Genomic DNA, 25,343 nt, shown 5'->3' with positions numbered 1-25,343 from the left:
AATAATAATACCGGGTGTATCAAAAAGAATGGTGAGGTTTTAAACAGCTGTAGGTTGTGAAGTATTGGACCTACAGGCGCTCTGGTAGGACTTAAATGAAAGAGGGAGTTATCAAGGTTTGAATTTAATTATCAATTTGTTTTAATAACTATAACTCAAAATATTATTTGATTTGTGTAGCTGTGATAGATCATAAAGCAATGCCAGATTTTTTAATTTTTTTGGCCGATATAGAAAAGAATTGCGATGCCTGGGAGGTAATGTTAACCGAAATAATGTTAAAACTAAACTATATACTGTTAATATTTTAACTAGCTAAATAATATTATTTTTTTTTGTGCGTGTGTCATTACTATTAGGACAAAAGTTTGACTACTTACGAAGTAAAAATGTTCGTAAACATGTTCATAAAAATAGACAAAAAAGGTGTACACGACGGGCTCCTTACCTATGATGAATTAGTAAACCTAATTGACGCCGATTTACGCCTAGAACCTGACGTCCGCGATAAAATAAAAAACGAATTCAATGGTAAAAACACATTGAATATGTGCCTTAAGTTTTGTAACCTTAAACAAATTGATAACTTATATTTTTAGATGACGATAAAATTAACGCACCAAAGTTCTTAGCGACACTATTGAAACATAAACCGGATGTAAGAAAACGGTTCGCCGCAAAGCCAAATCGTACTCGCCTTTATTATATTTGATTAATTTGTAACGTTTAGGGCAGAGGTTTAGACAAGACACAGATGAAAACATGTTCGGATTGGTATAAACCACATTCCCGTCGTCTTCCTACCAACAGACTAAGACGCTTAATTCGAACGTTACACATGGTTTCCAAAAAAGATGTTAATCTATTGACGTTTGTCAGTAAGCATAAAATTATAATGATATCTAATTTAATTATAAATATATACAAAGAAAATCATACCTAATAACCTTTGATAATCGTTTTTAGAGCCCGCCGCTTTGGAGTTACAAGAGTTCTTAGTGTTCTGGTCGGAATACAACAAGGAAGTCAGCGGAGATGTAATGCTGCTTATTTTTCTAATGTTTATGCTGTTTTAAATAACATTTTTATGATTAGTCCCGACCAATAATAATGTAAAATAATGATTTTTCAGTCGCCGTTTCTCACTAGTAAAGATGTTAGAGATTTTATTTATGAGTTCACTGAGTACGACGGAAACAAAGACGGTTTCCTCGATCTTCATGAATTTAAACCAGCCGCTGAAACGTACTTCGAAGGGCAATCTCTGAGAGATGTCTTTAACAATATTGTTAATTCCGACATTATAAACACTAACAATGATGATAGCTGGTATCATAAGTTAAGTTGTTCTCTAGAATCGAAACATTCGAATGGTTTAATGAACACTGTCATGTTCTTGTACATGAAATATTGTTTAATTAACAAAATATCGTTAAAATATGAAAATAAAGAGGGTCAATTGAAGCCATTGAAATAAATGCAAGTTCGAAAGAAAATGTGACAATTTACAATTTTAATTTATGTATGGTCTAAGAAGTATGAAGTATAATTGTTGAATATTTAAAATTATTTAAAATCTGGTTAAACCTTACTGAAACACAATATTTTGTTATCTTTTTATGTAATGTGAAATTGGCTAATTTGTTCGAATGTTATCTACTATAGAGACTTTAAAACGTTTGTTTTTTATTATATTTGTTGTTTGTATTACCTAGTACGTTGTTTTTTATGTTTACACCACCCAGTATACAAAAATATACATATAAATATAGTAATAAATATAGGTAAGTAAAATTGTTAAAGATATATATAAAATACCAAAGTGGCTTTTACTTATAGAAAAAAATTAATTAAATTAAAAATAATACCTCGAATGCATTTACGAAAAAAAACCGTTAAATTAATTGACATGGTGGAAATTTATTAAAACATATTTTTCCTTAAATATTGCCTATACAAAACTCCTTAAAAAAAGACCGCGTGCAATCCCCTTGACGATTTCAGGAAATCCTACAAGAAGACTGAAAAGAAAATGGCCAAGAGACGAATTAAACCAATAAACAACTCATTATAAAACTAATACCAAATTCAGAGGTGCTACTAATGAGTATACTTTTATACCAAAAGTAAAATTTGTAAGTAACATAAGAATGTTATTTACAAATATTAAGAAATAAAAAAAATAATTTAATCAAACTTAGCCGTCTACATGTACAGCAACTTAAAATCAACCGAGTAGTTTTATGTAATATACGTGCGGTGTTTACCAGGCGTATACGAAGGCATCTATAAAAACACAACTCATTTATTTAGTAGCATATTGTATGTTGTCTTCAGTTGCAAAGGCATTTTATTTTACACAGTGAGTTTGCGTTAAAGCACTAAAAATATAATATAATAAATCATTATGTTTAACAAACTAACTGATAGTTATCTCTGCTTTTGTTCGCGTTATACTTTCATACGATATCGTGGGTAAGTAAAACACAAATAATAATAATGTTAAAAAAAAAAACTTAGCAATAAAATGAGTACATTCGTTATTTAAAATGACCAAAAATAGTACATTTGCTGTGTTGCAGTGCACTGGAATAACCGAAAGTCAATTCAAGACGATTCTTCAACTGTTTGAGAGGTATGGGGGAAGTAAAAATGAACTTGCCAGAGCTATAACCAAGCAATTAAATTAAAACTACATTTGGATTTGAATGACGGTAAATTGATACCAAATTTTACATACATTATGACAGACAGGGGTTTTCAGCTTGTATCTTACAGTACGTTTTTATGAGATAATTTTCTTATCCTAAATGTTTTTGATAAAATCCTTATCATATTTAATAATCAAAAAATTGTAATTTATATTTAATTTAATAATATGATTTTAAAAGCTATCGTTATGGGGTGAGTTTAAGAAGTCAAAAAGAAGCAACCTATGTATTAAGGATTTCCTTAAATTTTTTTTTTAGTTTGCATATTTGTTTAATTTGGAAAAATCACTTCAACACAAAATTTGGATTACCCGGTACATTGTCACACAATAAATTATACATAAAATAAAACAGGCAATATAGAATAATAATAATTATAATAATAATAACATTGGTAGCAAGTATTTATAAATGAATAAATAGGAGCAGCGATTTCCCTTTTTTCTTTATATTTTATGAAGTTAAAGGTCCAGTGGTGGCTTTCCCCTTTTGAATGATTCCAAAGGGACATTCCTCCACGATATGCGTCACATTTTCACATTCAAAGCTACATTTTTTTTTTTTTTAACTACTAACTACGCCTGTCGACTATAATCCACAATAATATTTGGTTTGTGTAGGTATGTTCGATGAAAAAACTGTACCGGAGTTTTTGATAATATTAGCCGATCTAGATAAGGATACCGACAACTGGCAGGTACTACTACTTAAAATATTTTTAACAGAGCATAATATATAATATTATTTTTGCTGTGCTGGTAATTAATATTAGTTAAATGGTATGACTACTTACGAAGTGAAATAGGCGTACACGACGGGCTTATTAACCATGCTGAATTAGTGATCCTACTTGAAGACGAGTTAAATCTAGAAGCAGATGTCCGAGAGGCAATAAAAAATGAATTCGGTTGTAAACATTTATTGCCTAAGTTTAATAACATAAAAAATGATTCTATAAATTTATTTTTAGCTGATGAATCGATTAACGCGCCGAAGTTCTTGGCGGCAATGTTGAAATATAAACCAAAAGTAAGTCAAAGATTGGTTAAGTATGATTGAATTGCTGTGTGAAAATATAAAATATATATATTATATTACCCACTAAGGTAAAGGTCTAGAAGAGGCACTGTTAAAAATGTGCTTAGATTTGTATAAATCCGCAGAAGGTAACCTTCTTACCGAAAGGCTAAACGAATTATTTCAAACGTTACATATTGTTTCCGATGAGTATGGTTACTTATTCGAGTTTAAGCTCGTCCGTGAGTGTGAAAGCATATTGCTAGGAAATTAATATATTATAATTATTATTATAATAACTTTTTAGAGACCGCCGCTTTGGAGTTACAAGAGTTCTTAGTCTTTTGGTCGGAATACAACAAGAAAGTCGATAAAAATGTAACGTTGCTATAATACATTTAGATTTTTATACCGTTTCAAATAACATTTACATAAATAGTTCCCATCAACTATTATTGATGTATAATGATGATTTTCCAGGTTATATCTAGTAAAGACGTTAGAGATTTTATCTACGAGTTCTCTGAATACGACATGAACAAGGACGGTGTGCTGGATTTTTTGGAATTTAAAGCAGTCGGTAGAATGTACTTCCATGAGAAAGATCAAACAGTTGCCTTTAAGAAAATAATTTATCCCTAGCTTATAACAATACATATTTTTCGTTATATTATAAATTAAATTATTCTCAATCCCCAAACAAAGAATTCATCAACGCTGCTATGTTTCTGTACATGAAATATCTTTTGTGTTTCGAACATAAAAACGAATAATGCAATTAAAAATCTGACATTAAATTATAAATACCATATATGCAATTTAAAATGATTTGCCGGCTATTTTTCATACCATTTCTACACCCGTTACAACATGTGTCCTCCCGGGGGGGAGGGAGGATCTAGTAAGTACATTACTTATTTGAAAGAACCTATATTATTTGCCTAGATGATGTTTTGGAAGTATTAGATTATTGGAATGAGCGAAAGTTTGCTTTTCAACATGACTTGAAAAGCAAAAAGTAAAATCCACAGAATTATAGCAGAGCAATAATCAATTTAACATTTGGATTTGGGCTATAGTAAATCGCTAGCAAATTTTACATGCATAAGAAAACAATTGCCAAATTTCATGTTGAAATTCAACCTAAGATATTTTGTCGTTGAATAAAATGAAAAATAATGGTTGAGTGATCTAATATCAAATATATTGTTTATCTATAAGTAATTATTATGCTTGTATCGATGACCCTTAATAGAGCATTAACTTTTGAACAGTTGGATATAAAACAATTTTTTTTTGTTTTAAAATTGTAAATCAACTGTAAAGTATGAGTAACGTTACACCTATTTAGCAGCGGGCGAAAGTCAAAATAAAATCAAAAGCTACTTCTGTTTCTAACTCTTCGAACACTCTGTAAAATAATTTTTCATCACATTTAACTAGGTATTGCTCTTTTGTTGACAACCTGGCCAGACACTTGTTTCACTAAAGAACATTTTTACTTAAAATAATATTTGTGTAAACATATTCAGATCTATCTTATAATGTCTGTTTTATTTTTACATAAAGCTATTTATATTGTCATTTTTAGCTGTACAACATAATATTTTGTAATAATATTTTGTTATTACACAATTTTCGTTCTTTGCACAACATAATATGTTTTTATATATTAAGCTTTATCCATAATCTTCTTCTTATCAACTTTAAAGCCAACCGTTATCTACAATAGTGTGCTGCAGTAACTAATATAAATAGTAATAACAGTGAACTCATAGAGCTAAATTAAGTCCTTAGTCAAGTGCGATAGTATAAATGTCACTAATTTTTATTAATTTACAAACAAACAAATACATAAAGAGAATGTTGAGAGATGTTATATCATACATCTTCCTAAGAATAATCCATTAGCTGAAACATTTCTTGATCAATTCTTTTTTCATTAGTTTCTGTTTTTTTCTTTAGTGACATACCCAAGAAGCCGTTTGTTAATGGGCAGGTTTTTAACAGCAGGTTCCAATTTATTTATCCCGAGATCGTAGTAATCGTTATCGATTACGGTTTTATAAAAAAACTTGAGATAGTTATTGATGTGCCAATGAAAATCTTTTAGATATCGTGACTCGTCGACACGTGCAAAATCGTTAAATTCGATAAAACATTTTAATAACTTGTCTAAATTGGTCACTTCGAAAACACAAAACTTGATTATTTTGAGCGAATATACTTTTCTTCCCGATTGTTTTATTAAAATAAGTATTTCAATACTCATCGACGTGGACAATTCTTCGTCAACCGTATTATCTTCCTTAATGAACACTTCGTTTGGATGTGATTTAATGAAATGTTCTACGGCTAATTGTATTTCAATTGCAAGGCGATAAAACGCGTTGCCGTAGTAAAACGCAACGGACTTTGGAAACTTTCCCAACATTTCCAAACCGTTTACAATACGGTCTATCATAGGTTTTGAAGCTTTGATCGAATCGTAGAGCATCATCACACAATAAACGAAATCCAACTTGTTGTTGCAATTATAGTTGCTACAACTTTTCCATAAACCTTTTAAGATAACCCAAAATTCGTTTAATCGTTGACTATACCTGCAGCCCAATGACAACGTTAGTAGTTGTACTTTTTCGATGTAGTTTTCTTTAGTGATCTCATCTTTTGTCATTATCTCAACACCTGACATGCCGAATTGATAGTGGCAAATCTTCAGGTTTCCCAATGCGGTCCAACCTTCTCGAGTGCGAATATAATTTAAGACTTCAATCAATTCCGTCCATTTGTTGTCTTTTAATCTATGGGCCACAAAAGATTTTGAGCCAAATATGTAAAACGCATAAGCGACCACAATTAACCGTTTGTAATACATCATTGCGAAAAAAATAAAATAACATACACACACTGTAATTTTACGATTTGACATACTTGTACCTACTTGTTAAGTATGCGTTAAAAAAGTAAACAACTTGTTTTCACCGAACTGTTCACAGAGAAGTAAACACCTAAGTCGTCGTGTGTATAATTTAATAGGTCGATAGTAGTAAAAAAAATAAGAATGTAGTAAAAACATTGCAACAACAACAAATAGGCCGCTTTTCTTTTGATGCGAACAACACTTATTCTAGTTGGTAGCCATTATAAAACTTTTTATAAAAACTAAAAACTCTATAGCGTTACGTCGCCAAAAGAGACGTGAAATATACTCCATGAGTTTAAAAAAAGCTCAAAAACATTTTTACTACCACTACTTAAATTGTTAGTGATTATCTTCAAAAAAAAAACCCTTGTCACAACAAAATAATAACTAAAAACATTATTTTTTTAATTGTACATTATTTTGTACCTTTACTTAAATAATATATTTCTTGGTAATCACGAATTATAATTAAATTAAGTAATAGTTTGTAATTTATACTCGCTGAAATAGTTTACTTATTTTCGCTTCGATCCTCAGCCTAGAGAGGCTATTGGTTTTATTATGATGTGTGCTTTTTTTGTGTTTGTAAAGAATTTAACTCTTTCAATACTGGACCAATTCCATCGAGTAGTAACTCTATACATTACAAATCTTATCTAGTTTGTACATGAAGGGGGGGAATTACACGAATGTTAAATTTTCAACTTTTACTAGCTGTCTGGTATGCCCCTACTATTTGTCAATTAGCTATTAGTTAATTTTATGACACATCCATATTAGAATGAGCATCATTAGTCTATCAGGCATCAAAAACATTAAATATTAAACAAATTAAAAAAGAAAACATAAATTTCATTATTTATTTAGAATATACGACACCAGACAATATTTTAAAACATAATATAATTTAAACTGAGAGTATTAATATGACATTAAATAAAATATTGTAAATTATTGAAATAATTGAAATAATATTTTAACAATAAAATACCAAGAAGTAAATTTCGACTGTGTCACATTCTCCTATGTCCAGAACGTATCGTGAGTTGCATGTACAAGAACATTGCAGCGCTCATTGAATAATCATCTAGAAATAAAATAAAATTTTGTTTTGTAATGTGCCGTACGTTACCAATTATTAGCTAATTCGGAAAATTACTATCGGGATCATAGCTTGTCTCCAAAATGAGTTCAGCGTCTTCTCCGGGAAAGTAAGTACTAGCGAGCTGATTAAATTCCGAAAAGTTTAGCACACCGTCCTTGTCTTGGTCGTGCAAAGTGAACTTCCAAATATATTCCCTTACTTGTCTACTAGTCAATAATGGCGCCTAAAAAAATCATCATTTTAGTTAATAAACAGCCAACCGACCTAATCAAAAGTAAGAGCAATGCGATGCTGCATACAAGCGTAATTAACATATATTATACTTAGTAACATTACATTATCATCGACACCCTTATTGTACTCCGCCCAAAAGACTAAGAACTCTTGTAACTCCTTTGCAGCGGACCCTGTAAACAGATTATTAAACTTTGTTCTTTTTCTTAAAATGGATATATTATTTGGCTGGATACAAGAATTTTATGTCACTATTTTTGTTTTCACTTTCACATAAGTGATAATAGAAAAATGTTAAGAGATCAATGATAAGAGATTAGAGATAAGAGAGAAGTGATAAGTGATTATATATCCATGAGTCAATGTTTTTCTGCGGAGCAGATTCTTTTTTTGTTAAATTTTAATTATGCTAAATTAATTAGATAACATTATATTATTATAGCTTACGGACGTGCTCGAATTCCAAAAGGTTTTTATACTCATCGGAAACGATATGTAACGTCTGAAGTAACTCGTTTTGTGCTCGAGTAATAAGGTGGCTCAAATGAGATCTATACAGAGCGAAGCATTTTTCTATCTGTGTCTTGTCTAGGCCTCTTCCCTAAAAAAATACAGGTGTATAAGTATATTACCATGTTTATAATACAGCAGCATATTAAGCGTGCGCAAACAGACGAATACAATTTGGTTTTACGGTAAACCGTTTTCTTACTTCTGGTTTATGTTTCACTATTGCCGCCAAGAACTTTGGTACGTTAATTGAATCGTCGTCTAAAAATAAATCACAATTATTAATGTTATCAAAATTAAAACGCAACTTTTGTTTTTTACTAATGAATTCGTTCTTTATTTGCTCCTTAGCGTCACGGTCTAAGTTTAAATCCTTGTCGAATAAGTTCACTAACTCATCGTTGGTAAGAAGCCCGTCGTGTACACTTTTTTTGTCATGAGCGTCGAACATTCTCACGAAAAGTTTTACTTCGTAAGTAGTCAAACCTTTCTCCTTATAGTAATCACACGTGCAAACAAAAATAATATTTATGCATTAAAAAAAAAAAAAATTATAATTTGTTAATTTAATTTTATATTTTTTATTTTGGTATTACCTCCCAGTGGTCAGATGTCTTATCTTGATCTGCCAAAAATACCAAAAACTCCGACACAGTTCTATCATTGAGTACATCTACACCAATCAAAATATACTTGTGACCAGTTGTTACAAGTTTAAATCAAATTAAATCACAAAACGAATAAGATTTTAACAAGACTTGGAAGGCTATTGATTAATATTATTTAGAAAAACAATGTTTATTAATTTAATTTAATCACTTCTGTGGTTAATAAGGTCTAATTGTAAGTATATTATGTACTTTTCTTAGAAATGAATGAAGCGTTATGGTAAAAAAACATTTATCAAAAATTATTATTTAAATTTTGGTCATGAGTAATTTTTGATAAACATTTTAGAATTGAAATTCATTAGTTTTACATGGTGTAATGGAAAAAGTAAGGATAAAGTGATAAAAATTGAGAAATTAAGAAAAAAAAATATAAATTACACGCATTCATAATTATTTTTTTCATGTGTTAACTTTAAAGAATTGAACTTCTAGTGTCTAGTTAGATAATTTTTGTATTTTTTTGTGTTGTCATTAGTTAGCTGACTTTTCGGTATAGTCATGAAAGTGTAGCTACTAAATAATGATGCCACAGATAGATCTGAAAATGATCAAAGTAAAGATAAAATGTCTTGAACTGCATAATTGTTATCGTATAACTATTAATTTTGAAATTAATATACCCTCATTTGTGTGTGAATAAAATAACCTTAGCTATTTAATGTATGTTAAGTTAAGACATTACTTTCTTTGGACGGAAAAATTTCGCTCAATTTTCTATAGCCCAAATCCAGCAAATATTTTATGGCTCTCATCCTGGGAATTTCATTATTACTTCCTTTGTACTTCTCGAACAATTCAACGCATGAGTTGATTTGGTGTTTGCTTAGTCCAATGCTCTGCAAAACATCATCAATGTTCAGTTTTTGTAAAATTAACATTGAACTTACTATATTGCCTATAAAGCATTAGCTTCGATTCGGAGCTGAGAAGGTATTGTATTTACAACGGTGTGTTTTATTTTAACCTAACTTAACCTACTATCCACAAATTCGCATCGAAGCGTTTATTTAAAAGTGATTTTATTACTTACAGCTGTTATAATAAATCCTTTTTTTTTACTGTTAATATAATTATCTGTATTTTAACTTACCCGTACTGCTGTAAAGAAGTTTAACACGCAAAAGAGGAGATAATAATTGAAATACATCCCGTTTTATATTAGTATAATATTAAGGTAACTGAAATTCACTTACGTGTCAAAGAAACAATTTTTGCTACTGAACACACGTGTGTGCAATTTTTGGATTTATTTACTTAATTGCGTGCCAAACCCATACGGTGCTGTGTAATTAATAAGCAGTTTCGGAAATAAACAAATATAACGACTACAAGTGCGTGTATTGGTAATGTTTATAAAAAATCGATAATTTTTTCCATACAATTTTATGTAATTCAAAATCGCAATTGGCATGAACTCACACATTACCTTATACTAGATTTGGATAAATTAAAGGCTACTATAAAATTTAAAAATAACAGACCGTTTAGCTCAATATTTTTCTATGTGGGCTTAAGGCCGATTTTTAATTTTAAATCGGTTCGGTAGACACTACTTGTTTTAGTCTTTGTACTTGTATACTATTTGGGCTTTTCCGTTTCACTGAATCAAATTCCAAGTGCCGTCAGTGAGCGGCATGGTCATATAATCGAGCACAAGTACATAAATCCAATAGAATTTTGTAGGTAATGGTTATAAAACTACTAATAGAATAAGCAAATAAGTGGACCTAAATTGTGGGATGCAGGTAAGTGTGACAGTTTATAAATGTACTTAGTTAACATTAATACATAAACATATAACTCTAGTCTCCATAATATTTCATACCATTTAAATAACAATCATCATAGGATTTATGCTGAGATATCATTTTTAAGTTTTAGCAAATCAAAGGTACAGGTTGAGCTATTTAGTGTTGTTGGTAAAACGATCCTGGTCCCCGAGACCTAAACTTACTTTAATTAATTGGATAAGTCTAGTCCGCCAGGTTGGAGGTCTATGAACCTTAAAGATTATTTATTATAGTTCTGTTCATAATATAAATAATATTTCATGTACAAGAACATAGCGGCTGTTATTGAATATTTATTAAGAAACAGTTTTTTTTTTGTAATATACCAAATTAGGCATGTTGCCTTTAAATTATTGTATAACATTTATACAAAATGGCTGTTGAATATAGTCCGACCACCTGATGTATACATTTTAGATCATTAAATATGATAACAATTTTATCTGATACTTTTTAGCTTGTACAATTATCGCATAAACAAAAATACTGTAATCTAAATTTTACTAATATAATTATTGTACTTAAAAATATAAACAAACATAGTAAAAACAAATAACGCTTTTACCGCGAAAAAATATTAATCTATTCTACAAAACACCAGCAACATATTATAATACTATAACTAGGTATGTTAAAGAAAAAAAAGAATACTTGATATAAAAATGTGTTTCCCCTCGTGCTTTTTAAAATTTAATTAATTTCACAAGAAATCGGCAAAATTATACTTAAGTCAATTGAATACATTTTTATGGTTTTCTTTATTTAAAATACGAGAAAAGCAACAATTTTATGACAAAAAATTTAAGTGGAACAGTAATAAACCGTTAAATAAAATTGAAAATTAATAATAATTTTTTTGTCTTTAGTATTTCAGTGATTTCGCAATACTTCTTCAACGACTTCCAAAACACCTAAATAACCGAAGACCATTTCCATGATTGCGCCTGACATTTGTGTCTTCCATTGACACATTTTCATTTGTTTCTTCCGTTGCAATATTTTGCCATGCCCTGTCATATGTTTCTTGTATTGCCACATTTTCATTCGTTGCCACTTCTTCAAAATTATTTCTTTTTTTTCGTCCAAAACGTAAATAATATTTCATGTTCAAGTACATAGCAGCGCTCATTGAACATTTAACTAGAAACAGTTTTTTTTTGTACCAGATTAGGAATGTTACCTCTAAAAATTATTGTACAAAATTTATAATTTATATCAATATAAATGATTCATACTATTCAACTTGTCTTTCCTATCAGCTTCTTTGTCGTGAGGTTTATTGGCCGGTTCAAATTCCCGACTTTCGGGCGTGACTAAAACAAAATATATACATTTTAATATTTTTAAATAGAACATGGGTCCAGTCAAATATATTTCTTCCGTTCCCACGTTTTTGGAGTCTTTGCGAACAGTTGATACTTATTTATTGCGTTTTTTTAGTAGTTTACTTCTTAGAAAAAATATATACATTTTTTAATAATTACAGTAGAAATCGGAATATAGCTTCAAAATGGATATTGGTTTATATGGTGAGAAGTAAAGGTTGGCGATTGGTTTGAATTCCTCAAATTTGAGCACACCATTCATGTTTCTATCGTACAAAGAAAATTCGGAAATGTATTCCCGAACTTCTTTACTAGTAAAACACGGCGACTGCGAAATCATCATTATAAATTATTATTTCTCGGAATTATAAATGTAAATATTATTTAAAAAAACATAAACATCTAAAAATTTTAAACCATTACATTTTCTTCGACGTCCTTATTATATTCTGACCAAATGACTAAGAGCTCTTTTAACTCATTAGCGGCAGTTTCTAAAAAATGATTTTTAAACATTTTCTTTTATTTTATTTTATAAAAATTGAATTATAATTAATTATTTTGTAACAATAAAAATGTTCACTAACGGAAATGCTCGAACTCTAATAGCGTATTATAGTCATTGGAAACAATATGTAACGCTTGAAGTAAGTCTTTTAGCCTTTCAGTATGAAGATAACCATAATCATATTTATACAAAATGCCGCATCTTTGTATCTGTGTCTTGTCTAAACCTTTGCCCTAAACAAAATTTATAGTATCTTTATACATTTAGCATTTTACACATACATAAACGGGAGAGTACGATTTGGTTTAACGGCTAATCAATTACTTACTTCTGGTTTATATTCCAATATGGCCGCCAAGAATTGTTGTGCGTTAATTAAATCATCATCTAAAAAAAGTAACAATTTCTTATGTTATTAAACTTTAAGCCCATATTTTATAAATCTTTACTATTGAATTTTTTCTTGATTTTATCCTTAACGTCACTTTTTAGGCTTAAACCATCGTCAATTAGGTTCTCTAATTCGGCATAGGTAAGAAGCCCGTCGTGTACACCCTTTTTGTCTTGTATGGTAAACATTCTCACAAAAAGTCTTACTTCATAAGTAGTGAAACCTTTTTCCTGATATTGAAGGGATGCATAATACAAAAAATACTTATTAATCTTTTTACACAATAAAAATAGTATTTTTATGCATTTATAAATGAAATATATCAGTAGATATATTTATTATTTTAGTATTACCGTCCATTCGTCAGACTCCTTTTCTACCATGGCCAATTTTATTAATAATTCCGGCATAGTTTTATCATCGATCACATCTATTGTAATATACCTTTGATTAATAAAGTTCAGTTAAAAATATAAGTAACCTTAACCCGATTTTAAAGAAAAAAAGAACCTAAATAAGAACCATAAACATTTTCTTAACCGTGAAAATCATTTATACCATACTGAATAACGCTTCAACAACATAATATACCTGTACACCTATTATGAAAAGGAGCGGTTGGTGGAGAGATAGCATAGTGATAAGTTTGTATAGGCTTAAGAAATACAATTACAATAGCTTAATTCTGAGATAATTAAGCATATGGTCGCGAGTTCATACAAATATCCGTTCAGTTCTTATACATTCAGACAACTTTTCTGTAAGAACCTTATTCGGATTACTTGGAACAAAAAACAAATTAGCCAAAACGGTCTAGCCGTTTTCGAGTGATGCGCTTACCAACGAACAGTATTTAACTTTGATTTATATATTGTAAAATTTAATATTCTCCCCCCTCCGTGGCCTATAAAATATAAAAATGATCATTATCAAATGTAATGTGTTATTTAGTACTACTTTAAAGGTTTAAAATGAAATTATGAGTTTTGACCATTTTTTAATTATACAAAAATAAAGCCCTTCAAGTACTGAAAATTCAAAGTTCTTTACAACCAGTCATTTGGGCATTTAATTTGTAACTAATATCTGCGAGAAATACAGGGTGTAATGTAATGTTCTACTAAGTTTTAAATGAGACATTAAGGATGCTCTATGAGAACAATAAATGATAACCATTTCTTTTAAATTTTAAAATTATTTAAAATATAACTCGTATTTTATTAAAAAATGGCCTTAAGAAATAAATAAATATAAATTTGATATCAGGAGGATAAATCTTGTTGAATTGATATGTAACATGATTTTTTGGTATCTGGCCACATATGCGTCCACTAAGTGGCTACTGAGTGGCCGGCTGTGACCTAAACCAATATATGGCATGTGACCACTTTGGGTTAGAATTTTATTCTCAATTTAGCGATGTCTTTAGAATTATTTAGTATTAAACGATGTGTCGCATGTCATACGTTGGTTTTAGTCAAAAGGCGGCCACTCAGTGGCACTCGGTGACCACCTTGTGGACGTATGTGAGACGAAATTACAAAAAGTAATATTACATATCAATTCAACAGGATTTATTTTTCTAATTTTAAATCTGGAATTATTTTTTTCGTAAAACCATTTTTTAATGAAATACGAGCTCTAGTTTAAATAATTTTAAAATTAAAAAAAATATATATATATATATATATATATATTATATTTTTTTGTCCCCATAGAGCATCCTGAATGTCTCATTTGAAGATCGGTAGAACTTTACATCCCCCCTTTATATTTATTAGGTTTCCAAGTCGATGTTTTGAATAGTTTTTGGTATATTGTTAATTTTTTTATTAAAAACCTCTTAAAATAGCATTTTTTTACTAAAATTAAATAACTTCTTTCATCCGCTTCACCTACTTTCCGTAAGTTGTACACTTCTAGAACGTAGAATATATTAACAGAATAAGCCAAAAAAAACAAGTTATTGTGTCCGCTCAACGGAACCGCTTCACTCATATATCAAATCTTATATCTTCAATTTTTTATTTCTTATCTCTGACCGAAAGTGAAAGAGTAACGTAATAAAGTAGATAAAAAAATAAATCTAAAAATAACGTTTTTATGCACCTTAAAAAGTATAAAATAACCCTGCGGGGTCTTGATAACCAAATAGGACAGGTGAATTAGAAAAACGTGGTGCGCATCTTTCTACTTAGGTAACAAAACCTAAGCTTTCATGCTAATGCATTAAGTTGTCTCTCATAATGCTGCCTCTCTAACCGAACGGATCAGAAAGTGATAGTATGAATTTTTATCGGAAATGAAATTGAATGGATTTCCGTGCCACTTTCCTTAAATTTTATTGCAAATTGAAAATACTTAATTGCTGTTCTCTCTAAAATTTATTTTATGTAGGTTGCTTCAATTTTTTTGTTAACTACCTACTTGCTTAACATTTTAGTAATGTGGTGCTCAATTTCACATGACATGTCATTAAGTATTATTTTATTTAGAAGATAAAAGATGATTGTGCATGAATTATGAGTTAAGGTAGTTACTAATGAGAAGAGAATGTTATTATGTATTCAGACGTGTGAAGTAGTAAAGATGCGCCCCATGTTTTTCTATTTCACCTGTCCTATTTGGTTATCAAGACCCCCGGAGGGTTATTTTATACTTTTTAAGGCGCATAAAAACGTTATTTTTAGATTAATTTTTTAATCTACTTTAGTTATTTTGTTCTTTTTCGTTTTCGTATGTACGTATATTTATATACATAAAAATAATATTATATAATAAAATCCGTCCATTTCGTCTGTAAGCGGTGATTACATTAGAAAAGGCTGCATGGTCAAAAGGATTATCATAAGAATTAGTAATCAATTTAAAAGCTTATAATTTTAGATTTATTACTGTATAAAATATCATAAAAGTTGAAATTAAGTTGTAATTACTATATAAATTATCTTAAAAGTTGTAAGAAAATGCAAAAAGGTGTAATGATGGGAACGGGTTTGAACCTGGTACCGCTCATATCTGAGCACCGTTCACGCCCAAACGCAGCACGCATAATTTTTGCTGGAGGGTGAGAAATAAGTCTTTTTGAATTGAAAGATTCCACCCGGAACGACGGACAAGAAACTGACCCCATTTACCCCCCTTAGGGTTGGAATTTTGAACCTCTTGTGGATTAATAATGCATTGTCATCCAATTGTGAGCTACCCTGAAAGTCTCAGCCGGATAGCTAATCGGGAAGTGCTCGAAATTTGAGTTGCAAGATTCCACCCGGAACGACAAACAAGATTGTGAGTTCATAAAAACATTATAAAAAAAATAATAATAATAAAAATGGCGACATAAAATATATAAATGTATCCAGCTAAATAACAAATCTATTCAAACAAATTTGCAAATACCTACATGACTGGTTTTGCTTCACTTTAAAATATTAGTATTTAGAGGCCCTAAAGTAAGTAATAAAAGGGGAAAAGTCAAAATTTCTTTGACACCGTTATAGTATTACTAAATTATTGTTGGTACCTATTATAACAAAAATTGCCCAATTTTTATTTTTATGATCACTATACCCCCTCCTATCCTTCGTACTGCATGTTTTGGCACAATACACACTGCTATCATTTATGTGTAAATAGTTAGTAGTTAGTAGGTAATGTAGAAGATGACACTGATAGACACTGCGGTAGTGAGGGATGGCGACTGCCGAAATAAAGCCCAAACATATATAATTTAACTAAAATATTATCTTGGTACCTAAAATAACAAAAAATGCCTAGTTTTTATTTTTATGACCACTATGCCCCCTCCTATCATTAGAACTATTGAGGCACTCGACACACTGCTACAAATTGTGTGTAAATAGATTAACCTTGTGTGTTTTAATATATGTTAAGTTAGAACATTACTTTCTATGGACAGAAAAAGGTTAAATTCATTATTACTTGTAATGTACTTCTTAGACAATTGAACGCATGAGTTGATTTGGGGCAGGCTTAGTCCAATACTCTGCAAATCATCGCATACGCAATTCAATATTGTTTGGTTTTTGTAAAATAAACATTGAACTCGCTATACTGCTTCTTAAGTATTTTTCTTTTATTAGTATTATTATCTGTATTTTACTTACCCATACTGCCGTAATGAAGTACAACGCACAAAACAAAAGAGAAATTTTGAAATACATCTCGTTTTATTTTTGTTTAGTATTTAGGACACTGCAATTAACTTACGTGTCAAAGAAACAATTTTTGCTACTGAACAATATAACAATGACGATGAAATATACCTACTATTTTTTTTTATTTACTCAAGTATACGTCAAAACTATACCTTAGTAGATATTATCGAATATGAGTATGTATATTGTTTATGTTTCTATAAATCAATTTTTTTTTCTCTGCCTCGCTCTTACACATGTTTCTAACATACCATTACACCTAGGTACAAATCAAAAATGTTTTTAAAGGTACCAAATAACTTTACACCCGTTATCATAAATCCCTAGATAATCATTCTAATATTCTTTTACAAAATATTTCACTACAAAATATACCTACAACTCTACCAAAAGGCTAAAAGGTAAGTTTTGCCGTGATATTCTCTTGCCTTAAATAATAATTAAAACCCATAAATTTGCTATCAGTGAGTGGCTTCTTTTTCTCATTGTCTATAAATCACTTGTGGCATCATACTTATTGTACTAAGCCTGAATATATCGTATATTTTAAATAAAGAAATAAAAACCTGCCAGTCAAAAGAATTCTTTTCTACGTTGTCCACACATTTCAATAAGTACAGCAAAGTTTTATAATCGATCTCAGCTACTTGAATAGTTTTTTTTGTAGTTATGGTTATTCAAAGAAAATTGTATAGTGCAAAATGTCTAGTTTTTAATAAGGCGTGGAAGGTTAAGCATATTATTTAGTAAAAAAAGGTTAATATTTTAATATTTTAACAACTAATATCATTGTTATACATTTATGATTATTATAGTTCAGTTGATTCTAGTCTCTAAATTATTTCATACTACTTTAATAATAATCATCACAGGATTTATGCTGAGATCACATTTTTTAATTGTTCTTGTACCAAGATTGATCACACCGTTTGTTAATAAGTAACCAGTTACAATAAACCAGATGGAAAATGCCACATCAACGCTGGGTATAGACAGTAAAAAGTTGGACAGAACAAAAAAATTGGAGGACTTAATTTGTATCTGTATATATAAATAAACATAAAATATAAAATAAATTATAATTTAGAATACCAGACAAGCCAAATATTTGTAAAATTATATAATTAAAACTAAGAAGTAATAATAATAAAATGAAGAAAATGTTAAAATAATAATATTGTATCAATATGTTTGTGAAAAAGTGCTATGTAGTAGAATTGGGAAGTTATTTTCGTTTTCTCAATATCAGCATGGAAATCTTGATGAGTTTTCTTTGGGTTTCTTTGGTTCTAAACGTTTACGTTCAAAACGTAAACAATATTTCATGTACAAGAACATAGCAGCTCATAGAACATTTGTCTAAAAAATTTTTTTTTTTGCTTAAGTAATTTTAAGTTATCGTATAACATTAATAATTTAAATTAATATAAGTGATTCTTACCATCTAACCAGCATGCTAGTCCAAAGCAGGAGACCCGTTTAAATTTCGGAATTTCGGGTTTGACTAAAACAAAATAAATACCTTATAACTAATAAAAATCAACAATTTATTTTAAATATATAATAAAAAAAATCGAAAAATAATAACAAATGTACAGAAGTGTGTAGAAATAATATTGTATTATTAATTTAATTTTCAAATTGTATGAGGTAAATTTGCGTGGTTTCTTCCGTTGCCAAATTTTTGGAGTCCTTGCGATCGATTGACACTTATTTTATTACGTTTTTTTATGTTCAAACCATAACAACAGTTATTGTTCAAGAACATTGTAAGGCTTATTAAATCATTCGTCAAATAATTGTTTAGAAAAAATATTAATTTTTAAATAATTACAGTAGAGATCGGAATATCTCTTGAAAATGGTTATTGGTTTGTATATGGGGAAGTAAAGATTGCCGACCGGTTCGAATTCCCAATAATCGAGAATACCATTATTGTCCTTATCGTACAAAGTAAAGTTGTCAATGTGTTCCCGAACTTGTGTACTAGTAAATAACGGCAACTGCGAAATCATCAATATACATTTTTAATCATCGGAATTAATAATGTAAATGTTATTAAAAACGACAAATTCAATAGTTTTACATTACATTTGCGTCGACGTCTTTATTATATTCCGACCAAAGGACTAAGAGCTCTTTTAACTCATTAGCGGCGGTTTCTAACAGATTATTAAACATGTAAAACATTGTTTATCATTTTTTATAAAAACTTATTTAACATAATTTATTTTACAATTATATAAATTTGCACTCACGGAAGTGCTCGAACTCAAATAGCGAATCATAGTCATTGGAAACAATATGTAACGATTGCAGTAACTCTTTTAGGCTTGCAGTGGGATAGTGATCGTAATTGCAGTTATACACTTTGAAGCATCTTTGTATCTGTATCTTGTCTAAACCTTTGCCCTAAACATAAATAAATTATATTTTTATAAATTTGACATTTTAAGCATACATAAACGGGAGAGTACAATTTGGTTTTACGGCTAATCGATTTCTTACTTCTGGTTTATATTTCAATATGGCCGCCAAGAACTTTTGTGCGTTAATTGAATCACCATCTAAAAAAAAGTAACAATGTGTCATGTTATTAAACTTTAAGCCCATATTTTATAAATCTTTACTTTTTAATTCTTTCTTTATTTCCTCCTTAACGTCACGTTCTAGGTTTAAACCATCGTCAATTAGATTCTCCAATTCGGCATAGGTAAGAAGCCCGTCGTGTTCAATCTTTTGGTCTTGTATGGTAAACATTCTCACGAAAAGTCTTACTTCAAAAGTAGTCAAACCGTTTTCCTAATATTGAATAGACATACAATACAAAAAATATTTATTAATTTTTTTACACAATGAAAATAGTGTATTTCTTTTTTATGCATTTTATTAAAAGAAATTTTTAGTAGATCATTTTATTTTATATTTATTATTTTAGTAATTACCTCCCAATCATCAGATTCCTTTTCTTCTAAGGCCAACTTAATCAATAATTCCGGCATAGTTTTATCATTGATCACAGCTATTGTTTGTTCTATTGTAATATATTTTTGATTAATAAAGTTCAGTTAAGAATATAAATAACCTTAACCCGATTTTAAAGAAAAAAGGAACCATAAACATTTTCTTAACCAAGGAAATCATTGATACCATACTGAATAACGCTTAAACAACATCTTATACCTGTATTTTGAGAAGGAGCGGTTGGTGGAGAGATAGCATAGTGATAAGATTGTATAGGCGGTATAAGGTGGTAAAAGGGTGGTGAGGAAAGGTTAAGTATATTATATAAGGCCTAAAACGCCATAAGACATTACTCATGGGTAAATGTTTCTCTTTCAAGATAAGAATAGTTTAACATTAAAATATATTTTCGGGCTAGATACAAGAAATCTCATGTCACCATTTTCACATAGCATTTTAACTTTCATGTGATAATATATAAGATATAACTAATAAGATATTAGAGATATGTCATAAGTGATACAAATATACCGAAACATATACATGTTAAAATGTTTTTCCGTGGAGCGGAGAAAATTCCTAGTTTTTTTAGCTTCGGTGCGGAGCTGAGAAGTTATTGTTTTTACAATAATGGATTTTTTTTTTTTTGTCTGGACCCACGATATCTCGTAAACCGCTGAACCGATTTCTTCATGTAGCAACTCTGTAGATCAGAAATCATACCTGAAAAGTACCTTATTAGGCCAAAATTTTAAAAAGTCACGCCTTCCCCATCAAAATCGAGAAAAAAACCTAACAAATTTACACATTTTTCAACTTAAAATTACGAAGCTCTATAACTTTTTTCAAAATAGGCGAAAAAGTTCCAAATTTATATTAATGGTTTTTCAAACTTTAGTACAATCGATAAACATTAAAAAACCAAAAAAATACCATAAACCCTTTTCCCTAGAAGAGATTAAAAAAATATCTTTATTTAACTTTTTTAAGCTAAGTTTTAGAGATTTAGTTTTGAAAATTAGATCGAAGGTAGATTATAAATGGAACTATAACATGTACAATTTTTTCAAAAATCTGTAGTCAACTTTTTTTATTTAGGAAAAACACCAAAAATAGGGTAAATTTACACTTTGGCCGTAGTCAGTTTCTAGGTTGCTATGTGTGAGTGAATCACCGTTTATACTCTTGAGTCTTGGCGGAGTGCGAGTAATTTTTGAGAGGCACACGGCAAGGGGGACCGTCAAGTCGTCTCTCACAAGGATGTTGATGGCTGGATTTAGGACCACTATAGCTGACCCGTGTATTACCCTATTGTTCCCAGTGAGTCGGGAGATGAACAGTGATGGGTCTAGATCTCTGAGTAGCCTTACAAAAAGTTCCGGGTGCACCTCAACTATCCAATTGATTATGGGCTTATCCCTAGGGCCACGTCGAAAAATTGGCTTAATAAAGTTCGCCGCTGTATCGGGAGATGGTTCAAGATCAGGGTTTTGCACAGCAATACTAACCGGCAGTGTGTTCGGAAGTGCTAGAGAATCAACACCCCGAATAATAATTCTAGGGCATTTAGCCGATTCCTCCTTTATAAGATAGTTCTTATCTTTAACGATAGCTTTCAGTGTATTGGCTGTGTCCTCATCCATCGATTTTACTATAAGTTTCGCCGTTTTAGTAGTAATTAGATCAAGCTTTGGTGCTTTATGCCTCTTGATAACCTCGGACCACAAAAGATTCTTTATCGTCTCTGGGGTTGTGCTTATTCAAGAGCTGATATGCCGTAGGAGGGGTCATTTCCCTATTGATTGCCAACTTTTTCTCCTCGGTTGTGTTTATGGTTGCCATAGTTGAGGATACATACACAAACGCGCACTGGCGGCGCAAATCGGGTTGCCGCGATTTGCACTAAACTACGGCGTGATAACAGCACTTACGATCAACAGGCTGTAGACACGGTGTAAAACACTAAAACCGTTAACCACGAGTGTAAAATTATCCGAATTTCACCAAATTTGATGAGCAGACCAAATTAGGACACCCAAAGGTGGGTACTGAGTTTGAGGGCTCTGGGCCCAAAACTTGGGGGGGTCCCTTGGAAGGAATCGTAGACCCCTGGAGTGAAGGCGTACCAGTTAGGGTATTCCGAACCAAAATGGTCGACGTTTATACCAAGTCTTTTAGACCGTTTGCCACGGAGTTATGACGTATACAAAAAAACGAAATTTGGGGGGAGGGAAAGGTCACTTTCAGTATGTAAGGGCCTCTTAGGTGCCCCTAAGAGGTGGTAGCGGGCCTGGGGTCTTTAGGTTCAAGACAAATATGCTAGCGCGGTTTTAGTCCTCCGGGGGGTGGGGTAAGGAAGAAAAATCTTCAGAGTCCGAGAACGGGAATGATTGAACACCCGGTATAATCGTAAGTTCAATTTAAATAAAATATGGCTGCAAGACCAAACCGCCGTTTGCCGTTTAAGAAATAACACTGTTAGGAAAGAAGAAAGCACGTTTCTCACTGTTTTACAGCCATATAGGCGTACTTGTAAACTTAATTTTGTTGTTAACAAAAAAGTTTATGGAGGACCGACTCGAAATTGATACCGATCCTCTCGCGCCCACTATTTATTTGGGACTCCCACGATCTCTTCTAAACCGCTTTAACTGGTTTGAACATACTACCTACAGATTCGCATCAAAGCGTTTATTTAAAAGTGATTTTATCACTTTTAGTTGTAATAAAATCTGTAGACCTGTGACCTCTCCGTTCCCACTATGCCCCGACCCCACTGTACTGGCTTTTTATTATAATTAACGCAACAATTTTGACCTAATAGCCTCCCGTATGCCCATCTTCGTTAGGGTTAATAAATACAATTGCAGTAGTTAAATTCTGAGAAAATTACTTAGAGGTTATAACGCATATGTTCGCAAGTTTATATAAATATCCGTTTAGTTTTCCCCGAATTTTCCAAGTTTTCGGACAACTATTCTGTAAATATTGTTTTAAACATATTTTAATGAGATACGAGCTCTAATATAAATAATTTTAAAATTAAAAAAAATATATATATATATTATATTTTATTGTACCCATAATGAATCCTGAATGTCTCATTTTAAACTCAGTAGAACTTTACATTACACCCTGTATATTTATTAGGTTTCCAAGTCGATGTTTTGAATAGTTTTTGGTATAATGTTAAATTTTTTACTAAAAACCACTAAAAGGAGCATTATTTTACTAAAATTGGGTAACTTTTTTCATCCGCTTCACCTACTTTCCGTTAGTTGTACACCTCTAGAATGTAGAATATATTAATAGAAAAAGCCAAAAAAAACTAGTTATTGTGCCCGCTCCACGGAACCTCTTAACTCATATATTAAATCTTTAATCTTCAATCTTTTATCTCTTATCTCTAATGGAAAGTGAAAGAGTAACGTAAAAATGGCGACATTAAAATTCCTTTATCCAGATAAATAACAAATATATTTAAACAAATTTGCTTATACCTACATGACTGGTTTTGCTTCACTTTAAAATATTAGTATTTAGAGACCCTAAAGTAAGTAATAAAAGGGAAAAACTCAAAGTTTCTTTAATACCGTTATAGTATTACTAAATTATGTAGGTACCTATAATAACAAAAATTGTCCAATTTTTATTTTTATGATTACCATGCCCCCCTCCTATCCTTCGTACTGCATGTTTGGGCACTCTATACACTGCTATCATTTACGTGTAAATAGAATAACCTTGTATATTTCAATATATGTTAAGTTAGAACATTACTTTCTATGGGCAGAAAAATGTTTAATTCATTATTACTTGTAATGTACTTCTCCAACAATTGAACGCATGAGGTGATTTGTCCCTCACTTAGTCCAATACTCTGCAAATCATTGCATTCGTAATTCAATAATGTTTGGTTTTTGTAAAATACATATTGAACTTATTATACTGTGTCTTAAGTATTTCTTTTCTAATTAATATTATTATCTGTATTTTACTTACCCGTACTACTGTAAAGAAGTATAACGCGCAAAATAAAAGTGAAATTTTGAAATACATCCCGTTTTATTTTAGTTTAGTATTTAGAAAATTGGAGTTCACTTACGTGTCAAAGAAACAAATTTTGCTACTGAACACAATAACAATGACGATGAAATATACCTACTATTTTTTTTTTTATTTACTCAAGTATACGTCAAAACTATACTTAAGTACATAATATGGACTAACAGTACGCATTTGTTTATGTTGATTTAAATCAATTTTTTTTTCTCTTATTCGCTCCTACACATGTATCTAACTTACCATTACACTGAGACCTAGGTATAAATTAAAACTATCTTCCAAGGTGCCCATTAACTTACGCCCGTTATCATAAATCCCTAGATAATTATTCTAATATTCTTAGAATAATTCTTTTTTGAATATGCTTATTCTAAAAAGGCTAAAAAGGAAGTTTTGCCGTGATCTTCTCTCCCCTTAAGTAAGAATCAAAACCCATAACAGTGTTGATGATTGCAACATCTATGATTATTATAGTTCAGTTGAAAGTTCACGTATCCCAAACTGGAGTTTAGAGAAATAAAAATAGAGTAAATAAATTCCGTAAAAAACGTTTGTATTCTATTTAATAACAGTGGTCAAGCTAGAGGACGCTTTAACGACAGTAAAACATATTGGTTGTATTAATCCACAACAGTAAAGCAGTATGTGCTTAGATTAATTTAATTTAACTCATAGACACTATTGTAATATTATGAGAATCTAGCTGGACCTAGATTGTAGGATGCAGACAAGTGTTACAGATTATAAATGTATTTCGTTAACATCACTACAATAACAATATATAACCATGTTAACTTAATGATAACAATAACAAACAACTCATGTTGTTAACTTATTTAGGTTAACGTTAATAAAATCCTTTTTTACTTATATGATAAATACAGTCGCATTGAATATTATTGTTTAAACATCTAGTCTTTAAATTATTTCATACCATTTAAATTATAA

General features: G+C 30.4%; 2 protein-coding genes across 3 annotated transcripts; both read right to left on the bottom strand.

Moving 5' to 3' along the window:
- Nucleotides 1-7,485: 7,485 nt before the first annotated feature.
- Nucleotides 7,486-10,407, bottom strand: LOC126836750 (uncharacterized). Its single transcript, XM_050570374.1, has 9 exons — nt 10,265-10,407; nt 9,857-10,010; nt 9,100-9,176; nt 8,825-8,996; nt 8,706-8,764; nt 8,441-8,594; nt 8,096-8,166; nt 7,814-7,982; nt 7,486-7,741 (listed from the first exon to the last, which is right to left on the bottom strand). Exons 1-9 carry the CDS (start codon nt 10,319-10,321, stop codon nt 7,668-7,670), a joined length of 987 nt encoding a protein of 328 aa, XP_050426331.1. The 5' UTR covers nt 10,322-10,407; the 3' UTR covers nt 7,486-7,667.
- Nucleotides 10,408-11,583: 1,176 nt separating this feature from the next.
- LOC126836537 (uncharacterized) lies at nt 11,584-24,455 on the bottom strand. 2 transcript variants are annotated; one of them, XM_050570037.1, is made up of 10 exons: nt 17,316-17,438; nt 17,131-17,194; nt 13,542-13,618; nt 13,247-13,418; nt 13,126-13,184; nt 12,877-13,030; nt 12,713-12,783; nt 12,449-12,617; nt 12,200-12,277; nt 11,584-12,104 (listed from the first exon to the last, which is right to left on the bottom strand). In XM_050570037.1, exons 1-10 carry the CDS (start codon nt 17,370-17,372, stop codon nt 11,857-11,859), a joined length of 1,149 nt encoding a protein of 382 aa, XP_050425994.1. In that variant the 5' UTR covers nt 17,373-17,438; the 3' UTR covers nt 11,584-11,856. The 2 variants fall into 2 exon arrangements, with proteins under 2 accessions (XP_050425994.1, XP_050425993.1); XM_050570036.1 differs by lacking the exons at nt 13,126-13,184; nt 13,247-13,418; nt 13,542-13,618; nt 17,131-17,194; nt 17,316-17,438 and adding exons at nt 19,875-19,933; nt 19,997-20,168; nt 20,312-20,400; nt 24,147-24,210; nt 24,333-24,455 and having other exon boundaries at nt 11,587-12,104.
- Nucleotides 24,456-25,343: the final 888 nt, after the last annotated feature.

This window comes from Adelges cooleyi, unplaced genomic scaffold, assembly GCF_023614345.1.
Source record: "Adelges cooleyi isolate 19-005CV unplaced genomic scaffold, UGA_ACOO_1.1 ACOO_flye_CR_arks_rails_tigmint_CR_PRNA_247, whole genome shotgun sequence".
NCBI classification, from domain to species: Eukaryota; Metazoa; Arthropoda; class Insecta; order Hemiptera; family Adelgidae; genus Adelges; species Adelges cooleyi.
The sequence above is the reverse complement of the archived record's forward strand: the minus strand, read 5'-3'. Positions and strand labels throughout refer to the sequence as shown.